This window comes from Pristiophorus japonicus, chromosome 11, assembly GCF_044704955.1.
Source record: "Pristiophorus japonicus isolate sPriJap1 chromosome 11, sPriJap1.hap1, whole genome shotgun sequence".
NCBI classification, from domain to species: domain Eukaryota; kingdom Metazoa; phylum Chordata; class Chondrichthyes; family Pristiophoridae; genus Pristiophorus; species Pristiophorus japonicus.
Window position 1 is genome coordinate 25,015,644 of NC_091987.1, and position 22,813 is coordinate 25,038,456.

Genomic DNA, 22,813 nt, shown 5'->3' on the forward strand with positions numbered 1-22,813 from the left:
CCATTCGTGTAACTGTACTGGTGCAGTGTGTAACACACCATTAGTGTAACTACTGGTGCAGTGTGTAACACACCATTAGTGTAACTACTGGTGCAGTGTGTAACACACCATTAGTGTCACTGTACTAGTAAAAAGAAAGACAGACTTGCAATTCTATAGCATCTTTCACGAGCACCGGACGTCCCAAAGCACTTTACAGCTAATGAAGTACTTTTAGAGCGTAGTCACTGTTGTAATGTGGCAAACGTGGCAGCTGATTTGTGCACAGCAAGATCCCACAAACAGCAATGTGATAATGACCAGATAGTCTGTTTTTTGAAATGTTGATTGAGTGATAAGTATTGGCCCAAGACATCGGGGATAACTTCTCTGCTCTTCTTCAAATAGTGCTGTGGGATCTTTTCCATCCACCTGAGAGAGCATTCGAAGCCTCGGTTCAACATCTCATCTGAAAGATGGCAGCTGCAACAGTGCAGCACTCCCTGAGCACTGCACTGGGAATGTCGGCGTAGATTTATGTGCTCAAGTCTGTGGAGTGTGACTTGAAGCCATAACTGTGGATTCAGAGGTGGGAGAGAGAGTGTACCTGCTGAGCCCTCGCTGACACCGGTGTGCATGTCACGGTATCACACCAAGGGCAAAGTACAAAGGGCAAAGGCCATTCAGCCCAACTATTGCATTGCTCATTGCAAACTCACCGTTTGTTGGTTATTCAACATTAAAGACTCTATAAAGGCAATTAGTTGTTGATGTATCACAGCATCAATGTTAAAACATTTGCTTATCTTAAAGAGGAAAGAAGCTGACTTACTGTGAAGAATTGGCAGAGAGTAACGTGCGGGAAGACATCATGGGCTCGGTTCCTCCCACAGCGTTGCTGGCTTTCAGTCCAGAACGCTAGCAGTTTGTCCCAGAGTGCACCTGATGGACACAGGTACAGAACATATTCTTGTGGGATGAGATCGTCTAGAGTGGGGTCATTCTGATGAGCAAATATCCTGTTGAAAAGAAATATTCTTCATCAATCTATTCTGGGAAACCTTCAAATGGATAGCAGTGAACAGTCTCAATGGAAGAGCTCGCACTCGAACAAACGAGGACTGAATGTTTCTGTAAACTCTGGGGTCCAATTGCAAGTGGGGGTCGGGAAGGGAATGTGCGACGGGGCAAGTGGGCATGTCCACAATTGCACGAGACATGGAGGCCTGACCTGCCCGCATTCAAGGAGGACTAGTGGGTCAGCTTGTCAATATATTTATAAATAACTTGGATGAAGGAATGGCGAGCTGTGTATTGAAGTTTGCTGCTGACACTTTGGGCTCAATTTTCCCAATTATCTGCCCCGTTTTTTTAGCGTGCACCGTTTATTTTGGAGTGAATGAAAATCTCCAAGTTACCCCAAAGTTTCTGGGCCAGTGTAATTCACTTAGGTATGATTTTCACCAGGCCACATTCACTAGATAAAACGGGGAAACTCTCAACTTTTTTTTGGCACAGTCGGGCGCAAAAAAACCAGGCGTAACTCTTCTAATGCGCCAAAAAAGGGCATTGGAGAGCATTGAGTCCGAGGTCAGGTGGCGATGTACATGTAGACGGAGAGCAAGTGATAGAGGGACATTGATGGGTTCAATGAGTGGGCAACACTGGCAGATCAAGGTGCGAAAGTGCGAGGTCATTCACTATGGATCCAAGATAGAAAAATCGAAGTTGGGGCGAGTTCAAACTAGCTTGGCAGGGGGATGGGAACCTGAGAACATATTCAATAGGGAAGGAAGTAAAGCAAAACTTGGATAGCAAGAATGTAGAAAATGAATCTATAAGACAGAGGAAATAAGGGTTAGTAAGTAGTAAGCAAGGAGGTCTCCCTGTGCTGAATGGTATATACTTTAATGCAAGGAGTATAATGAATAAGGCGGATGAGCTAAGAGCACAGGTAGACACTTGGGAGTAAGACTTTATAGCCATTACAGAAACATGGCTGAAAGAGGGGCAGGTTTGGCAGATCAATATTCCTGGATACAGGATTTTTAGACAGTACAGAGTAAGGGTAAAAAGGGAGGGGTGTGGGTTCGCGGTATTGATTGAAGAAACTATTACAGCTGTGAGGAGGGATGAGATGTTAGAGGGATCATCAAATGAGGCCATATAGAAACATAGAAATTTACAGCGCAGAGGGTGGCCATTCCAGCCCAACATGTCCACATCGACCGACAAAGAGCCGCACGGCCCTTGGTCAGCAGCCCTGAAGGTTACATATAAACCTATGAACAATGGTGGAAAGGCAAAGAGCACCCAGCCCAACCAGTCTGCCTCACACAACTGCCACACCCTTGATACTGAAACATTCTACACTCCACCCCAACCGGAGTCATGTGATCTCCTGGGAGAGGCAAAAACCAGATTAAAAACCCAGGCCAATTTAGGCAGAAAAAATCTGGGAAAATTCCTCTCCGACCCATCCAGGCAATCGACACTAGTCCAAGAGATCACCCTGGCCATATTCTATTCCCTGTAGTACTTACCATTATATCTGCGCCGACCAACAAAAGGTCATCCAGTCTAATCCCAATTACCAGCTCTGGGTCCGTAACCCTGTAGGTTACTGCACCTTAAGTGCCCATCCAACCATCTCTTAAAAGTGGAGAGGGTTTCTGCATCCACCCAGGCAGCGAGTTCCAGATCCCCTCTGCGTAAAGAAGCCCCCCCTCAAATCCCCTCTAAACCTTCCACCAATCACCTTAAAACTATGCCCCCTCATAATAGACTCCTCCACCAATGGAAATCGACCCTTACTATCCACTACGTCCAAGTCCCTCAATATTTTGTACACTTCAATGAGGTCTCCTCTCAACCTCCTCTGTTCCAATGAGAACAAGCCCAGCCTATCCAATCTGTCCTCATAACTAAGATTCTCCATTCCAGGTAGCATCCTAGTAAATCTCCTCTGCACACTCTCTAGTGCAATCATGTCCTTCCTATAATACGGCGACCAGAACTGCACACAGTACTCCAGCTGTGGCCAAACCAAAGTATTATACAATTTAAGCATAACCTCCCTGCTCTTATATTCTATGCCTCGGCCAATAAAGGCAAGCATTCCATATGCCTTCTTAACCACCTTATCCACCTGGCCTGCTACTTTCAGGGATCTGTGGACAAACACTCCAAGGTCCCTTTGTTCATCTACACTATTAAGTGGCCTACCGCTAAAGGTCCCACATGGCAGACTGGTCATGAAGGTAAAAGCCCATGGGATCTAGGGCAGAGTGGCAAGTTGGATCCAAAATTGGCTTCGAGTTAGGAAGCAAAGAGTAATGATTGATGGATGTTTTTGTGACTGGAAGGATGTTTCCAGTGGGGTTCCGCAGGGCTCAGTATTGGGTCCCTTGCTTTTTGTGGTATATATCAACGATTTAGATTTTAATACAGGGAGTATGATTAAGAAGGGACCATTATTAAAGAAGCAGCAGCAGAACATTTGGAAAAGCAAAATTCGGTCAGGCAGATCCAGCATGGATTTATGAAGGGGAAGTCATGTTTGACAAATTTGCTGGAATTCTTTGATGATGTAACGAACAGGGTGGATAAAGGGGAACCAGTAGATGTGGTGTATTTGAACTTCCAGAAGGTATTTGACAAGGTGCCATATAAAAGGTTACTGCACAAGATAAAAGTTCACGGGGTTGGGGGTAATATATTAACATGGATAGAGGATTGGCTAACTAACAGAGAACAGAGAATCAAGATAAATGGTTCATTCTTGGGTTGGCAACCAGTAACTAGTGGGGTGCCACAGGGATCAGTGCTGGGACCCCAACTATTTACAATCTATATTAACAACTTGGAAGAAGGGACTGAGTGTAATGTAGCCAAGTTTGCTGACGATACAAAGATGGGAGGGAAAGCAATGTGTGAGGAGGATACAAAAAATCTGCAAAAGGACATAGACAGGCTAAGTGAGTGGGCAAAAAATTGGCAGATGGAGTATAATGTTGGAAAGTGTGAGGTCATGCACTTTGGCAGAAAAAAATCAAAGAGCAAGTTATTATTTAAATGGAGAAAGATTGCAAAGTGCCGCAGTACAGCGGGACCTGGGGTACTTGTGCATGAAACAAAAAAGGTTAGTATGCAGGTACAGCGAGTGATCAGGAAGGCCAATGGTATCTTGGCCTTTATCGCAAAGAGGATGGAGTATAAAAGCAGGGAAGTCTTGCTACAGGTGTACAGGGTATTGGTGAGGCCACACCTGGAATACTGTGTGCAGTTTTGGTTTCCATATTTATGAAAGGATATACTTGCTTTGGAGGTAGTTCAGCGAAGGTTCACTAGGTTGATTCCGGAAATGAGGGGGTTGACTTATGAGGAAAGATTGAGGAGGTTGGGCCTCTACTCATTGGAATTCAGAAGAATGAGAGGTGATCTTATCGAAACGTATAAGATTATGAGGGGGCTTGACAAGGTGGATGCAGAGAGGATGTTTCCACTGATGGGGGAGATTAGAACTAGGGGATATGATCTTCGAATGAGGGGCCGCCCATTTAAAACTGAGATGAGGAGGAATTTCTTCTCTTAGCGGGTTGTAAATCTGTGGAATTCACTGCCTCAGAGAGCTGTGGAAGCTGGGACATTAAATAAATTTAAGACAGAAACAGACAGTTTCTTAAACAATAAAGGAATACAGGCTTATGTGGAGTGGGCAGGGAAGTGGAGCTGAGTCCATGATCAGATCAGCCATGATCTTATTGAATGGTGGAGCAGGCTCGAGGGGCCGTATGGCCTACTCCTGCTCCTATTTCTTATGTTCTTATTGTAGTCGACTTGTTTTGTGTCAAGCATAAGGTCCTAAACATGATCTTATGAAATATTTTATCTGAACGTAGATGTTATAATCATGCATGCATTGTGGGTACAAACTGTATTAGCACATAACATTATGTGGTACTTTACCAAACGCCTTTTGAAAGTCCATATTAACAACATCAACCTCACTGCCCTCATCAATCGTCCCCGGCACTTCATCAAAGAACTCAGTGAAGCTCGTCAAGCACAATTTGCCTTTAGCCTGTACTTCTCCAAGTGCCAAATAACTTTGTCCTGGATTATTGTCTCTAAAAGTTCCCCCACAACCGTTAGGCTGACTGGCCTGTAGTTACCAGGTTTATCCCTCTCCCCTTATTTGGGTGTAACATTTGCTATCCCTCAGTAATTTTTTTAACTCTAACACCGCCTCCCCCCCCACCCTCAACAGTCACAGGGTGGGGTGGGTGAGGCCCTGCTCAGCTACAGCTGCTCAGCGACCTCGAGGAGCATGCAGCGGCCCTTGTGGGCGCCCACTCTCGCTCTGCCACCTGTGGTGGTGCTGAACCCTCCCTTGCATCACGTGAGTAATGTGTAAAGCAGTGTTAATTCAAAGTATTGTAACGGCATTTCATTATAATATACAACTGATGTCATGTTATGCCTGCAGCTTCTGTACTACTCTCAGGTTAACAACATAACAACATAAGAAATAGGAGCAGGAGTAGGCCATACGGCCTCTCGAGCCTGCTCCGTCATTCAATAAGATCATGGCTGACCCGATCATGGACTCAGCTCCACTTCCCTGCCCGCTCCCCATAATCCTTTACTCCATTATTGCTCACAAATCTGTCTATCTCCACCTTAAATATATTCAATGACCCATGCCCCCCAACCCCTCACCCCACCCTGTGACTGTTGAGGGTGGAGCGGGCGGGGTGGGGGGGGCGGGGAGGCGGTGTTCGAGTTTAACAAATTACTGAGGGATAGCAAATGTTACACCTAAATAAGGGGAGATGGATAAACCTGGTAACTACAGGCCAGTCAGCCTAACGGTGGTGGGGGAACTTTTAGAGACAATAATCCGGGACAAAGTTAATTGGCACTTGGAGAAGTACGGGCTAAAGGCAAATTGTGCTTGACGAGCTTCACTGAGTTCTTTGATGAAGTGCCGGAGACCATTGATGAGGGCAGTGAGGTTGATGTTGTTAAGATGGACTTTCAAAAGGCGTTTGGTAAAGTACCACACAATGGGCTCAATTTTCCCTAAGTCCGTTTTCTGGCGTATAGCCAGAGTTACACCCGTTTTTCTCGGCCAGAAATGCGGCAAAAATATTTGTCCCAAGTTTTCCCAATGTATTTTTCAAATTTAGCGCCGCAACTCCAGTTGCCTCGGGGGGGGGTGGAGCCTCCTATCTGCGCTGAAAAACCATGCGACACCTTCTGCACATGCGCGAAAAAAAAGGATGGTTTTGCCATGATCCCAATGAGCGCGCATGCGCAGTACAGCTCCCGGTCTGCAATCAACCATTTTTGAAGAGCCAGTTGTGTGTGTGAGAAGGAGTGCTGTGTGAGAACGTTGGAAATATCAGAGCTGCAGCAATACAAGTTGCAATGTGGTGCAAGGACCAAGAATGTTTCACAGGATGAAGTGGAGGCACTAGTTACTGTAACTGAGGCCAGATGGCAGGAGCTGGACACCAGAAGAGGTCACATAAAAGTTCCACCCAATGAAATGAAGAAATGCTGGCACCAACTTGCAGAAGATTACTGCGTAATGGTGACCACCACAAGGTCTGGAGGCCAGTGTAAAAAGTGGTGGCAGAACCTTGATCATGCAGTTAGTGTAAGTAATATTTTCATTTATTCACTTGAATTGCAATTGTAAATGTGGCCATCTGTATATGTCCCACCCAGCAGAAAGATACACTCTCTAAAAAGTTGCATTTTCATCTTTGCAGAGGAAAGTGGCTCATAATAAAAGGGAAGGAACTCGAACAGGAGGAGGCCAGGCAAATCTACACCCACTGACACCTTTGGAAGAGTGGGTCGCTGCTTTGATGGGTCTTGCCTGGAGAAAAGCAAGGAGCGGGCTGGATGGTGCCAGATGTGCTGGCATGGCCCACTGAGCTAGGCCAACATCCAGCACGCGGCCGATGCCATCGAGTCGCTAAAAAGAGCTCTGGGCCCTGACTCCGTTAGGTGTGTCGAGGAGGCTCAAGCACGTGGGGAGATCCCGTCCAAACTGACCTCCGTCCGGACGGAATTCCTCATTGACGCTAAGCCCCGGAACCTCCCTCGGGAGCCGGCGCCTGACAACTTGAGCCCCATCGGGGAAATCACCTCCGTGCCTTTCAGTTCTGCGTGGAGGGGATTCCTGTACTCTTGCACACTCTCTAACTTGCCATCCTCGTCTGCCGTCCGGACATGCCATGGCGCACCATCTTGCCATCCGGAGGAGGCGGAGGTCCCCAATGGAGTGCACTCTACGCGGGAGTCCTCCCACTATTTATTGGCCTGGAGGGTGGTGCACGGAGCAGTCCTGTGCAATCAGTTTTTAAGTCGGTTCACGGGCTCCCAGGCCACCTGCAATTTCTGCGGTCTGGAGGAGTCCGTGTTCCATGTTTCTATTGAGTGTGCGAGGTTGCAGCCCCTCTTTCAATATTTGAAGGGGCTGCTCCTCAAATTCTGGCTGCACTTCAGTCCCACGCTCCTGATCTTTGGGCACCCTGTGCGGAGGAGAGCGGGTAGGTCCGAGGCCCTCCTCGTAGGACTGCTCCTGGGCATGACCAAGGGGGCCATCAGCCGGTCCAGGCAGCGGGTGGTTGAGGGGGTCGTTCAGCCCGACTGCCTGCCTCTCTTCCACGGTTACATCCGAGCCAGGGTGTCCCTGGAGATGGAGCACGCGGTGTCCACCGGTACGCTCGCGGCCTTCCGTGAGAGGTGGGCGCCGGAGGGACTGGAGTGCATCGTCACCCCCGGCAACCAAATTTTAATTTTATTGTAAATGTCTAAAGTTTAACTTGTTTAATTTGCCCGTTTTAGTGCCCCCCCCTCTTTTAGCCAGGGGGCACTTGTATAATTTGTATTTTTAGTGCCCTAAAAAAAAAAACAAGGGGGCATTTGTCTGAAAGTCTTTGGTGTGTCCCTCCCCTTTAATCAGGGGGCTTTTGACTTCTCCAAAAATAGTTGTAGAACTGCTCCCTCAAAAAAAGACAAGTTGGGCCCGCACTCGAGGGAGAGGGTAAGTCCTGCAAATTCCACAGGCTGGCCTTGCTAAATGTTAAGTACTGCCCAGGCTAGCCATGCTTCAGTTCATGGGAATGTCTCCGTCAGCTACCCTTCGGTTGATGCAATATGCTATCATTCATCGTGGTCCTTTAAATCAGCCTGCTGCCTGCACTGTGTGAGCCTACTCATGCCACCCTGCCTCTTCCTCTGCTGCTAACCATTTGTCTGTTCTGTTATATTTTGCAGAACTTGAGGCCAACCTTGACGAAGCAGAAGAAGATTCAGACGCGGACAAGCCTGAAGACAAGAACATCGTCCAATCCCACCGTCCAAACCAAGAGCATGAGGTAAGGGGGAGGGGATGGAGATGGATGAAGCCCCCACTGTTTTACTGACTTTGGAAGAGGTGCAGGTGCCAGCCCCTTCCATGACTAGTAGTTTGAGTGTTGGTGGGACATTCCATGTTTCCCACCGCCTGAGGCTGTGGTTCCCAGTGGTGGAGTGCAGCGAGGCACACCCAGGGCCCCACCGTCCCAGGCTGCAGGTCCCAGTGGTGGGGTGCAGCGAGGCACACCCAGGGCCCCACCGTCCCAGGCTGCAGGTCCCAGTGGTGGGGTGCGAGCCACACCCAGGGTGAAGAGGGGAAGGAGAGCTCGACTGCACTCTCCTGAGGTGCAGGATCTAACAGATGTGCTTCAGATGATGGCAATGAGTGCGGAGAGCATTGACCTTACGCGATCACTCCTGGACACCATCAGTGGGGTGGGTGATGAGGTAGCGGGACTGTCGGGAGAAGTAACAGCAATCTCACAAGAAATGGGAACAATGTCCAGGACCACGAGGGAGGGAATATCTCAGTCAGCTGAAACCATGTCAGTGACCATGAGGGAGGGAATGTTGGAGGTCGATGAGACACTGTCGGGGCACATGAGGGACGGCATGTTGGAGTTAACTGCTGCAATAAGGGAACACACCCAGACCCCGCGTCCAGTGACAAAATCAACTGCCATTCCCACTCCAAACCCCACACCAGCCTCGGAAGAGCCCGAAGTCGGGCCCCCCTCATTGCCTCCCCCTCCTCATTGTCACCTGGACCCTACACAGTGCTCACTGGACCCTCCACATTGTCACCTGGGCCCTCCACAGTGCTCACTGGACCCTCCACATTGTCACCTGGACCCTACACAGTGCTCACTGGACCCTCCACATTGTCACCTGGACCCTACACAGTGCTCACTGGACCCTCCACATTGTCACCTGGGCCCTCCACAGTGCTCACTGGACCCTCCACATTGTCACCTGGACCCTACACAGTGCTCACTGGACCCTCCACATTGTCACCTGGACCCTACACAGTGCTCACTGGACCCTCCACATTGTCACCTGGGCCCTCCACAGTGCTCACTGGACCCTCCACATTGTCACCTGGACCCTACACAGTGCTCACTGGACCCTCCTCATTGTCACCTGGGCCCTGCACATTGTCACCTGGACGCTCCACATTGTCACCTGGGCCCTCCACATTGTCACCTGGGCCCTCCACATTGTTACCTGGACCCTCCACATTGTTACCTGGACCCTGCATATTGTCACCTGGACCCTACACAGTGCTCACTGGACCCTCCTCATTGTCACCTAGACCCTACACAGTGCTCACTGGACCCTCCTCATTGTCACCTGGACCCTACACAGTGCTCACTGGACCCTCCTCATTGTCACCTAGACCCTACACAGTGCTCACTGGACCCTCCTCATTGTCACCTGGACCCTACACAGTGCTCACTGGACCCTCCTCATTGTCACCTGGACCCTACACAGTGCTCACTGGACCCTCCACATTGTCACCTGGGCCCTCCACATTGTCACCTGGGCCCTCCACATTGTCACCTGGGCCCTCCACATTGTCACCTGGGCCCTCCACATTGTCACCTGGACCCTCCACATTGTCACCTGGGCCCTCCACATTGTCACCTGGACCCTCCACATTGTCACCTGGGCCCTCCACATTGTCACCTGGGCCCTCCACATTGTCACCTGGGCCCTCCACATTGTCATCTGGGCCCTCCACATTGTCACCTGGACCCTCCACATTGTCACCTGGGCCCTCCACATTGTCACCTGGGCCCTCCACATTGTCACCTGGGCCCTCCACATTGTCACCTGGGCCCTCCACATTGGAAACATAGAAACATAGAAAATAGGTGCAGGAGTCGGCCATTCGGCCCTTCGAGCCTGCACCACCATTCAATAAGATCATGGCTGATCATTCCCTCAGTACCCCTTTCCTGCTTTCTCTCCATACCCCTTGATCTCTTTAGTCGTAAGGGCCATATCTAACTCCCTCTTGAATATATCCAATGAACTGGTCTCAACAACTCTCTGCGGCAGGGAATTCCACAGGTTCACAACTCTCAGAGTGAAAAAGTTTCTCCTCATCTCAGTCCTAAATGACCTACCCCTTATCCTTAGACTATGTTCCTTGGTTCTGGACTTCCCCAACATCGGGAACATTCTTCCCGCATCTAATCTGTCCAGTCCCGTCAGAATCTTATGCGTTTCTATGAGATCCCCTCTCATCCTTCTAAACACCAGTGAATAAAGGCCCAGTTGATCCAATCTCTCCTCATATGTCAGTCCTGCCATCCCGGGAATCAATCTGGTGAACCTTCACTGCACTCCCTCAATAGCAAGAACGTCCTTCCTCAGATTAGGAGACCAAAACTGAACACAATATTCCAGGTGAGGTCTCACCAAGGCCCTTACAACTGCAGTAAGACCTTCCTGCTCCTATACTCAAATCCCCTAGCTATGACGGCCAACATACCATTTGCCTTCTTCACCGCCTGCTGTACCTGCATGCCAACTTTCAATGACTGAAACCCAGGTCTCATTGCACCTCCCCTTTTCCTAATCTGCCGCCATTCAGATAATAATCTGTCTTCGTGTTTTTGCTCCCAAAATGGATAACCTCACATTTATCCACATTATACTGCATCTGCCATGCATTTGCCCACTCACCTAACCTGTCCAAATCACCCTGCAGCCTCTTAGCGTCCTCCTCACAGCGCACACCGCCACCCAGTTTAGTGTCATCTGCAAATTTGGAGATGTTACATTCAATTCCTTCATCTAAATTGTTACTGTATATTGTAAAGAGCTGGGGTCCCAGCACTGAGTCCTGTGGCACTCCACTAGTTACTGCCTGCCATTCTGAAAAGGACCGTTTATCCCGATTCTCTGCTTCCTGTCTGCCAACCAATTCTCTATCCACGTCAGTACATTAACCCCAATACCATGTGCTTTAATTTTGCACACCAATCTTTTGTGCGGGACCTTGTCAAAAGCCTTTTGAATGTCCAAATACACCACATCCACTGGTTCTCCCTTGTCCACTCTGCGAGTTACATCCTCAAAAAATTCCAGAAGATTCATCAAGCATGATTTTCTTTTCATAAATCCATGCTAACTTGGACTGATCCTGTCACTGCTTTCCAAATGCGCTGCTATTTCATCCTTAATAATTGATTCCAACATTTTCCCCACGACTGATGTCAGGCTAACTGGTCTATAATTACTCTTTCCCTCCTTTTTTAAAAAGTGGTGTTACATTAGCTACCCTCCAGTCCTGAGGAACTGATCCAGAGTCGATAGACTGTTGGAAAATGATCACCAATGCATCCACTATTTCTAGGGCTACTTCCTTAAGTACTCTGGGATGCAGACTATCAGGCCCCGGGGATTTATCGGCCTTCAATCGCATCATTTTCCCTAACACAATTTCCCGCTTTATAAGGTATCCTTCAGTTCCTCCTTCTCACTAGACCCACTGTCCCCTAGTACATTCAGAAGGTTATTTGTGTCTTCCTTCGTGAAGACAGAACCAAAGTATTTGTTCAATTGGTCTGCCATTTCTTTGTTCCCCATTATAAATTCACCTGAATCCGACTGCAAGGGACCTACGTTTGTCTTCACTAACCTTTTTCTCTTTACATATTTGTCTTATTAAAGACTGAGGTCACTGTTACTTTAACCTTCCTGTGTGCAGTCTCATCTGTGTTAGGAACACAATAACTGGCGACGAGGATACGAATCCAACGCAAAGATGCAGCAAACTGTGGGCATCCTGGAGAAGTTCTCTGAGGGTGAGGGAAGCCTATGTCAAATGGCTAGACCAATACTTTGTAGCCAACGAGCTGGACAGAGAAGGAAGCGCTGCAAAAAGGAGAGCGGTCCTCCTCACAGTCTGCGGGACACCGACCTACAGCCTCATGAAGAACCTTCTGGCTCCGGTGAAACCCACAGATAAGTCGTATGAGGAGCTGTGTACACTGGTTCTGGAGTATCTTAACCCGAGGGAGAGCGTGCTGATGGCGAGGTATCGGTTCTATACGTGCCAGTGATGTAAAGGTCAGGAAGTGGCGAGCTACGTCGCCGAGCTAAGGCGACTTGCAGGACAATGTGAGTTTGATGGCTACCGGAGCAGATGCTCATAGACTTTTTTGTACTGGGCATTGGCCACGAGACCATCCTACGGAAACTCTTGACTGTAGAGATACCGATCCTCAGTAAGGCCATTGCGATAGCACAGGCGTTTATGTCCACCAGTGATAACACCAAACAAATCTCTCAGCACACAAGTGCTAGCAATGTTCATAAATTAACTGGAACTGTGTTTGCGAGCAGAAATGTACAGGGCAGAAACCACGGGTCTGCAACTGCCAGCAGGCCTCAGGTGACCCAGATGACTCAGAGTCCACAACAAAGGATGAATGCAAGGCAATTCACACCTTGTTGGCATTGTGGAGGCTTCCATTCAGCCTATTCATGCCACTTCAAAGGGTATGTTTGCAAGAGCTGTGGAACAATGGGGCACCTCCAACGAGCTTGCAGATGAGCTGCAAGTTCTGCAAAACCTGCTAACCACCACGTGGCAGAGGAAGATCGGTCCATGGTGGATCAAAGCAATTTCGAGCCTCAGAGAGAGGAGGCAGATGCTGAAGTACAAGGGGTGCACACATTTTCGACGAAATAGCCAGTTGTAATGCTAAATGTAAAATTGAATGGCTTACTCGTAGCCATGGAACTGGACACTGGCACGAGCCAATCCATCATGAGTAAAAATATGTTTGAGAGACTTTGGTGCAACAAGGCACTCAGACCAGCCCTGAGTCCCATCCACACGAAACTGCGAACGTACACCAAAGAGCTCATCACTGTCCTGGGCAGCACCATGGTCAAGGTCACCTACGAGGGCACGGTGCATGAACTGCCTCTCTGGATTGTCCCGGGCGATGGCCCCACACTGCTTGGAAGGAGCTGGCTGGCCAAAATTCGCTGGAACTGGGATGACATCCGAGCGCTATCACATGTCGATGAGGCCTCATGTACCCAGATTCTTAACAAATTTCCTTCCCTTTTTGAGCCAGGCATTGGAAACTTTTCCAGGGCGAAGGTGCGGATCCACTTGGTCCCAGAGGCACGACCCATTCACCACAAGGCGCGAGCGATACCTCACAAGATGAGGGAGAGAGTGGAAATTGAGCTGGACGGGCTGCAACGTGAAGGCATCAGCTCCCTAGTAGAATTCAGCGAGTGGGCCAGACCGATTGTTCCAGTACTCAAAAGTGATGGCATGGTCAGGATTTGCGGCGATTATAAAGTAACTATTAATCGTTTCTTGCTACATGACCAATACCCGCTACCTAAGGCAGACGAACTATTTGCGACGCTGGCAGGAGGCAAGACGTTCACCAAGCTCGACCTGACTTCGGGCCACATGATGCAGGAGCTGGAGGAGTCTTTGAAGGGCCTCACCTGCATCAACAAGCACAAGGGACTGTTCATACACAACAGATGCCCGTTTGGAATTCGGTCGGCTGCAGCGATCTTCCAGAGAAACATGGAGAGCCGACTCAAGTCGGTACCACGCACGGTGGTTTTTCAGGACGACATATTGGTCACGGGCTGGGACACCGTCGAGCACCTAGAAAATCTGGAGGTCCTCCAGTGACTAGATCACATCGGGCTGCGGCTGAAGAGGTCGAAATGCGTCTTCATGGCAACAGAAGTGGAATTTTTGGGGAGAAAGATCGCGGCGGGCGGCATTTGGCCCGCAGGTGCCAAGACAGAGGCTATCAGAAACGCACCCAGGCCACAGAACGTCACGGAGCTGCGGTCGTTCCTGGGACCTCAGCTATTTTGGTAACTTCCTACCGGGGTTAAGCACCCTCTTAGAGCCTCTACATGTGTTATTGTGTAAAGGTGAGAACTGGGTATGGGGAAAAGAACTAAGTAATTGCTTTTGAGAAAGCCAGAAACATTTTATCCTCCAACAAGCTGCTTGTATTGTATAACCCGTGTAAAAGACTTGTGCTACCATGTGATGCATCGTCGTACGGAGTCGGGAGTGTATTACAACAAGCTAACGTTGCGGGGAAGTTGCAACCTGTCGCCTATGGCTCCAGGAGCTTGTCTAAGGCCGAGAGGGCCTGCAGCATGATTGACAAAGAGGCATTAGCGTGTGTGTTCAGAGTAAAGAAAATGTATCTGTACCTGTTTGGCCTCAAATTTGAGCTGGAAACCGATCACAAGCCCCTCACATCCCTGTTCGCTGAAAACAAGGGGATAAATACGAATGCCTCAGCCCGCATAAAAAGGTGGGCACTCGCGCTATCAACGTATAACTATACCATCCGCCAAAGGCCAGGCACCGAAAACTGTGCAGATGCTCTCAGTCGGCTACCATTGCCCACCACGGGGGTGGAAATGGCGCAGCCTGCAAACTTGTTGATGGTGGCGCAGCCCACAGACTTGTTGATGGTAATGGAAGAGTTTGAAAATGATAAATCACCTGTCACGGCCCACCAAGTTAGGACTTGGACCAGCCAAGATCCTCTGCTGTCCCTAGTAAAAAAACCGTGTACTGCATGGGATCTGGGCCAGCATCCCCGTTGAAATGCAAGAGCTAATCAAGCTGTTCCAGCGGCGAAAGGACGAGCTGTCCATTCAGGCAGACTGCCTGTTGTGGGGTAACCACGTAGTGCTACCCAAAAAGGGCAGGGAGACGTTCATCTCGGATCTCCACAGCACACACCCGGGTATAGTAATGATGAAAGCGATAGCCAGATCCCACGTGTGGTGGCCTGGTATCGACTCTGACTTAGAGTCCTGTGTACAGCAATGCAGCGTGTGTGCTCAGTTGAACAACGCGCCCAGAGAGGCACCACTAAGTTTGTGGTCCTGGTCCTCCAGACCATGGTCGAGGATCCATGTCGACTATGCGGGCCCGTTTCTCGGTAAAATGTTCCTGGTGGTGGTGGATGCTTTTTCAAAATGGATTGAATGTGAAATAATGTCGGGAAGCACCACCACCGCCATTGAAAGCCTGAGGGCCATGTTTGCCACCCACGGCCTGCCTGACATACTGGTCAGTGACAACGGGCCATGTTTCACCAGTGCCGAATTTAAAGAATTCATGATCCGCAATGGGATCAAACATGTCACCTCGGCCCCATTTAAACCAGCCTCCAATGGGCAGGCAGAGCGGGCAGTACAAACCATCAAACAGAGCCTTAAACGAGTCACAGAAGGGTCACTCCAAACCCGCCTGTCCCGAGTACTGCTCAGCTACTGCACGAGACCCCACTCGCTCACATGGGTGCCCCCGGCTGAGCCACACATGAAAAGGACACTTATAACCAGACTCTCGCTGGTTCACCCCAATCTGCATGATCAGGTAGAGAGCAGGCGGCAGCAACAAAATGTAAACGATGGTCGCGCCACTGTGTCACGGGAAATTGATCTGAATGACCCTGTGCATGTGCTAAACTATGGACATGGTCCCAAGTGGATCGCGGGCATGGTGATAGATAAAGAAGGGAGTAGGGTGTTTGTAGTCAAACTAGACAATGGACAAATTTGCAGAAAGCACCTGGACCAAACGAGGCTGCGGTTCTCAGACTGCCCTGAACATCCCACAGCAGACACCACCTTTTTCGAGCCCACACCACACACCCAAAGGATCAACGACACCACCCCGGACCAGGAAATCGAACCCATCACATCCAACAGCCCAGCAAGGCCAGGCTCACCCAGCAGCCTTGCAGGGCCAACAACACACCAGCCCAGTGGGGGCACAGCCAACACACCAGAACAGACATTTGTACTGAGGCGGTCCACCAGGGAAAGAAAGGCTCCCGACCACCTCACCTTGTAAATAGTTTTCACTTTGACTTTGGTGGGGGAGCACTGTATATAAGCCGGCCCCTAAGGCCTGTTCCTCACTCTGAAGTGTCTTAATAAAGACTGAGGTCACTATTACTTTAACCTCCCTGTGTGCTGTCTCATCTGTGTTAGGAATACAATAGGTATTACACAAGATAGGGGCACATGGGGTTGGGGCTAATATATTCGCATGGATAGAGGATTGGTTAATGGACAGCAAACAGAGAGTAGGGATAAACGGGTCTCTTTCAGGTTGGCAGTCTGTAACTGGTGGGATGCCGCAAGGATCAGTGCTGGGGCCTCAGCTATTTACAATCTATATTAATGACCTCGATGAGGGGACTGAGTGTAATGTATTCAAGTTTGCTGACGATACAAAGCTAGGTGGGACAGCAAACCGTGAGGAGAACAGAAAGCGTCTGCAAAGGGATATCGATAGACTTAGTGAGTGGGCAGTAAGGTGGCAGATGGATCATAATGTGAGGAAATGTGAGGTCATTCACTTTGATGGGAAGAATAGAAAAACAGAATATTTTTTAATGGTGAGAAACTATGAAATGTTGGTGTTGGGAGAAATATCGGTGTCCTGATACAGGAAACACCGAGACTGGGACCATGCTCACCGGTGCATCTGTGCTGGCTCCATCCCACTCTGTGAAATAACCTTCCATTGATAGGGCTTGTTAAGCCTGCCCAGCACATTTCCAGCCAATTAGAGAAAGCGGGTCTTGTGATATATTTGATGACGCACCATCAGACAATTTCCTTAAAGGGCCCATGGGCAAATTTACTTTGACAGTTGTGCTGCCAGTGTTCTACAGCATTGAGGTGCTGCAAACACTGACCATTGCGGCACAGAGGGGCAGGGCTGCATCCAGGCTCTCCCAGGACTTATGGTTATGGAGGGAGTCACAGCACCCATGGGCAGAAGAGACCTCCCCAAGAGATAAACACAGCCTGATCACACATTGCACAGCAGGGCACAAGCAAGGATGTGGTCAGGACGACCTGGGTGCAGTGCCGCAAACATTGCAATGATCTCAGTAGATCAGGAAACGTTAGTACAAAGCCACACTCAACCTCAACCTGCTCTCTCATCACATCCCCATCACTCTGCCTTTCCTACCCTACCCCTGCACATCCTTACTCACACTAACTTACCTTGCACCTCCACCCATCTCTGTCTATATTATCACATCTCCATCTCACCAGCCATCCCTCACACTCGCCCTCAAACCAACTAACAACACATGAGGGGAGGCACTTGGATGTTTTATGCAGTGTTCATGTAAAGGTTCTGTTAATGTGCTGTCAAATATTGAAACCTTTCTTTTCAAAATTTTGTGTTCTTGATTTGTGTGTACTTTGGAAGTGACTTAGTGAGTTGCAGTGAATGGTGAGACATAACTGTAACCACCACCCCCCTCCAGCCCCCGCTTCTCGCAATGGTGATGAGTGGGAAAGGAATGGGTTGGACATTACAGGGATGCTTTATGGTGAAGACAAACGTTGGTCCCTTGCAGTCGGATTCAGGTGAATTTATAATGGGGAACAAAGAAATGGCAGACCAATTGAACAAGTACTTTGGTTCGGTCTTCACAAAGAAAGAGACAAATAACCTTCCCGATGTACTTGGGGTCCGAAGGTCCAGTGAGAAGGAGGAACTGAAGGATATCCTTATTAGGCGGGAAATTGTGTTTGGGAAATTGACGGGATTGAAGGCCGATAAATCCCCAGGGCCTGATAGACTACATCCCAGAGTACTTAAGGAAGTGGCCCTAGAAATAGTGGATGCATTGGTGATCATTTTCCAACAGTCTATCAACTCTGGATCAGTTCCTATGGACTGGAGGGTTGCTAATGTAACACCACTTTTTAAAAAAGGAGGGAGAGAGAAAACGGGTAATTGTAGACCGGTTAGCCTGACATCAGTAGTGGGGAAGATGTTGGAATCAATCATTAAGGATCAAATAGCAGTGCATTTGGAAAGCAGTGATAGGATTGGTCCAAATCAGCATGGATTTATGAAAGGGAAATCATGCTTGACAAATCTTCCAGAATTTTTTGAGGATGTAACTAGTAGAGTGGACAGGGGAGTACCAGTGGATGTGGTGTATTTGGACTTTCAAAAGGCTTTTGACAAGGTCCCACACAAGAGATTGGTGTGCAAAATCAAAGCACATGGTATTGGGGGTAATGTACTGACGTGGATAGAAAACTGGTTGGCAGACAGGAAGCAGAGAGTCGGGATTAACGGGTCTCAGAATGGCAGGCAGTTACTAGTGGAGTGCCGCAGGGCTCAGTGCTGGGACCCCAGCTCTTTACAATGTATATTAATGATCTGGATGATGGAATTGAGTGTAATATCTCCAAGTTTGCAGATGACACTAAACTGGGTCGCGGTGTGAGCTGTGAGGAGGATGCTAAGAGGCTGCAGGGTGCTTTGGACAGGTTAGGCGAGTGGGCAAATACATGGCAGATGCAGTATAATGTGGATAAATGTGAGCTTATCCACTTTGGGGGCAAAAACACGAAGGCAGAATATTATCTGAATGGCGGCAGATTAGGAAAAGAGGAGGTGCACCGAGACCTGGGTGTCATGATTCATCAGTCATTGAAGGTTGGCATTCAGGTACAGCAGGCGGTGAAGAAGGCAAATCGTATGTTGGCTTTCATAGCAAGGGATTTTGAGTATAGAAGCAGGAAAGTCTTACTGCAGTTGTACAAGGCCTTGGTGAGGCCCCACCTGGAATATTGTGTTCAGTTTTGGTCCCCGAATCTAAGAAGGATGTTCTTGCTGTTGAGGGAGTGCAGCGAAGGTTCACCAGACTGATTCCCGGGATGGCTGGACTGACATATGAGGAGAGACTGGATCGACTGGGCCTGTATTCACTGGAGTTGAGAAGGATGAGAGGGGATCTCATAGAAACATATAAAAGTCTGACGGGACTGGACAGGTTAGATGCAGGAAGAATGTTCCCGATGTTGGGGAAGTCCAGAACCAGGGGACATAGTCTTAGGATAAGGGGTAGGCCATTTACGACTTAGATGAGGAGAAACTTCTTCACTCAGAGAGTTGTTAACCTGTGGAATTCCCTTCCGCAGAGAGTTGTTGATGCCAGTTCATTGGATATATTCAAGAGGGAGTTAGATATGGCCCTTGTGGCTAAAGGGATCAAGGGGTATGGAGAGAAAGCAGGAATGATCAGCCATGATCTTATTGAATGATGGTGCAGGCTTGAAGGGCCGAATGGCCTACTCCTGCTCCTATTTTCTATGTTTCTATGTTTCTATGTTGGTGTGGGGTGGTGCCGACCTGGTGCATCATTTGACAGTCAGGGTGTACAGCGTCCAGTGAAGTAAATCTGGCCATGGTGAGGCCATCCCTGACTTCCCGGGCAGCAACAAGGTCGGGTGCTGATGCCCTGTGTCCTGTGCAGCGTCAGGTGATTGCGGAGAAGGTCAGTGTTGTTGTTGGTGCTGCTGCTGTGCCCGGTGATGCTGATGTTGGGGCTGATCTTGATGGGATTCTGAGGAACAAGTTGAGAGAGTATAAAGGACACCCATGCTGATGGAATAGACGGCAGGTGAAGTAGAGATGACAGAGAATGGTGTAAAGACTTGCAGAATGCTGAACCTGTTGTGGAAATGCAGTGAGGAAGAGCTTGTGGCTGAGGGAAGATATCTCTGTAAGGTGCGAGCTTTACTTTACATTTAAAGCTGTCAACTTGACAGCTGATTCAATGGCCGCTGAACTCCAGCCTCAGCTTGAGGTGGTCCACGACCAGTGTGGGTGAGCTGTCAAATGCAAAAGGTGAGCTGAAAATCATTCTTCAGTGGCTGTAAACAAGCCACTCATACCCCGAATTTGTCCGCCTGAAGCTGACCATCAGGACTACTCATTGCTGACAGACCCCACATCGGGAAAGGTGCATGGGATCAAGTTCACAGCGGGGTCCCGACCTGGTCAGAAATATCACGTTTCCCACCCAAACCACCACCAATCCCGCCGCTGACCCCCCGAAAAATCCCGACTTGAAAGTTTGCCTGCAGGTACAGCAAGCAATTAGGAAGGCAACCGCCTGTTGGCCTTTATTGCAAGGGGGTTACAGTATAAGAGTAAGGAAGTCTTGTTACAACTGTACAGGGCCCTGGTGAGACCACACCTGGAGTACTGCACACAGTTTGGGTCTCCGTATCTAAGGAAAGATATACTTGCCTTGAAGGCGGTACAACGGAGGTTCAGTAGACTGATTCCTGGGATGAGAGGGCTGTCTTATGAGGAGAGATTGTGTAGAATGGGCCGATAGTCCCTGGAGTTTAGCAGAATGAGAGGTGATCTCATTGAAACATACAAGATTCTGAGGGGGATTGACAGGGTAGATGCTGAGAGGGTGTTTCCTCTGGCTGGAGTGTCCAGAGTTAGGGGGCACAGTCTCTGATAAGGGGAAGGCCATTTAAGACAGAGAAGAGGAGGAATTTCTTCTCTGAGGGTTGTGAATCTTTGGAATTCCCTGCCCCAGAGGGCTGTGGATGCTGAGTCTCTGAATATATTCAAGGCAGGGATAAATAGATTTTTGGAGTCTAGGGATATGGGGGCCGAGCGGGAAAGTGGAGTTGAGATCGATGATCAGCCATGATCTTATTGAATGGCGGAGCAGACTCGAGGGGCTGTAGGGCCTGCTCCTGCTCCTATTTCTCATGTTCTTATGAGTAGTGGTGAGCGTTTGTCTGCCGGACTGTAGGGAAGTATACAAGTGGTGCCCCAGGGATTTGGACCTTTGCTTGTGTGGGGGTAAACAGTGACACAGACTGGTTGGGCTGAAAAACCTTTTTGTGTCGTAACCTCTGTATATTTCTACATGTTGAATGGCCGATTCCATTGCTAAACATTCCCTACAGCTTCTTCTAGTTTCTTGAAAAGGTTAGAATTTCCCCAAATGGTTTTGAGGCCGTTACTGTCAGTCTGTAACTCTGCACAATCAGATGTCACTATTGCAAGCACCGTAAAACACACCGACTCAGGGCACAAACAACTGGCAGTAACCAACTCACCAATCAGCAGCATCTTGTGTGTTCCGTCTTCCTGTTGCAGCTAATGCTTTCTGCCTGCAGAGAGAGAATTCATCAAACATCTCCAGATCACCTCATGGTGCCAATGTCTGCCAATCCTAACCCACAATATGGATGGTAAGCTGGTAGACTGGACCACGGGAATGAAAATGTGTCCCGTTCTATGAAATGGGAACGATAAACCAATCATGGGGTGAAAGGAAAACTTTACACCAAACATTTGAGAAGAATTTGGGGAAAGGTTTCATCAATTCAAATTAATTATGTGGGCACACCTATCCCCACACCTCAAATTCTCCATAGGGTCCTCTCAAGCTCTGGTCCAGGAACATTATCGAGAATCATAGAATCAGAAATTTACAGCATGGGAGGAGGTCATTCGGCCCATCGTGTCCGTGCCGGCCGACCAAGAGCTATCCAGCCTAATCCCACTTTCCAGCTCTTGGTCCGTAGCCCTGCAGGTTACGGCACTTCAAGTACACATCCAAGTACTTGTTAAATGTGGTGAGGGTTTCTGCCTCTACCACCCTTTCAGGCAGTGAGTTCCGCCCCAGACCCCCAAAACTCTCTGGGTGAAATACGTTCTCCTCAAATCCCCTCTAAATCTCCCCCCAATTACTTTCAATCTATGTCCCCTGGTTGTTGACCTCTCTGCCGAGGGAAATAAGTCCTTCCTATCCACTCTCTCCAGGCCCCTCATAATTTTATACACCTCAATCAGGTCTCCTCTCAGCCTCCGCTGTTCCAAAGAAAACAACCCCAGCCTATCCAATCTTTCCTCATAGCCAAAATTCTCCAGCCCAGGCAACATCCTCATAAATCTCCTCTGTACCCTCTCCAGTGCAATCACATCGTTCCTGTAATGCGGTGACCAGAACTGCACGCAGTACTCCAGCTGTGGCCTAAGCAGTGTTTTATACAGTTCAAGCAGACACAGTGGGAACTTGAGCGGGAACAGCGGCAGCATAAACACGCACAAGGAGTGATGTCACAGGATAGCCGGTAACTGATTGGTTGGTAAAGATCACAACATTTTTTTCTCTTCAAGTTAGGGGCTGGAGTTAAATAGCTGATTAGGGATAAAGCAGAAGCTTGGAGATTAGTAACTGATAATACGATATTAAATTAGTAATACTATAATCTATTAAAAACTTGCACTGGATATATCTTAGTCTTAAGTTTCTATAAAGTTAGTAAATAGTCAAATAAATAAAGGCATGGCAGAGCAGCTCAGTCCCGTGGAGTACACATCCTGTGCCATGTGGGAAATACAAGATGCTTCCCGTGTCCTGGACAACCATGTGTGCAGGAAGTGTGATCGGCTGGAGGAGCTCAAGCTCCGGGTTTTGGAGATAGAGCACCAGCTGGTGCAGTGCATCCACGAGGCTGAGATCTACGTGGATAGCACGTTTCAGGAGGTGGTTACCCCGCAGCTCAGGAGTGCACAGCCAGAGAGGGAATGGGTGACCGCCAGATAGAAGAGGGGGAA

The 22,813-nt window shown here is 48.8% G+C and overlaps 1 protein-coding gene across 1 annotated transcript in view; it reads right to left on the minus strand.

Annotated features, from left to right (window-relative positions):
* Nucleotides 1–22,813, minus strand: part of LOC139275516 (ubiquitin-associated and SH3 domain-containing protein A-like) — a 156,540-nt gene that overhangs the window by 125,298 nt on the left and 8,429 nt on the right. Inside the window, exons 2-3 of the mRNA XM_070892687.1 lie at nucleotides 21,307–21,360; nucleotides 812–998 (exon numbers count right to left, since the gene is read on the minus strand). Coding sequence (XP_070748788.1) covers nucleotides 812–998; nucleotides 21,307–21,360 — 241 coding nt within the window. The remainder of the gene's footprint in view (nucleotides 1–811; nucleotides 999–21,306; nucleotides 21,361–22,813) is intronic.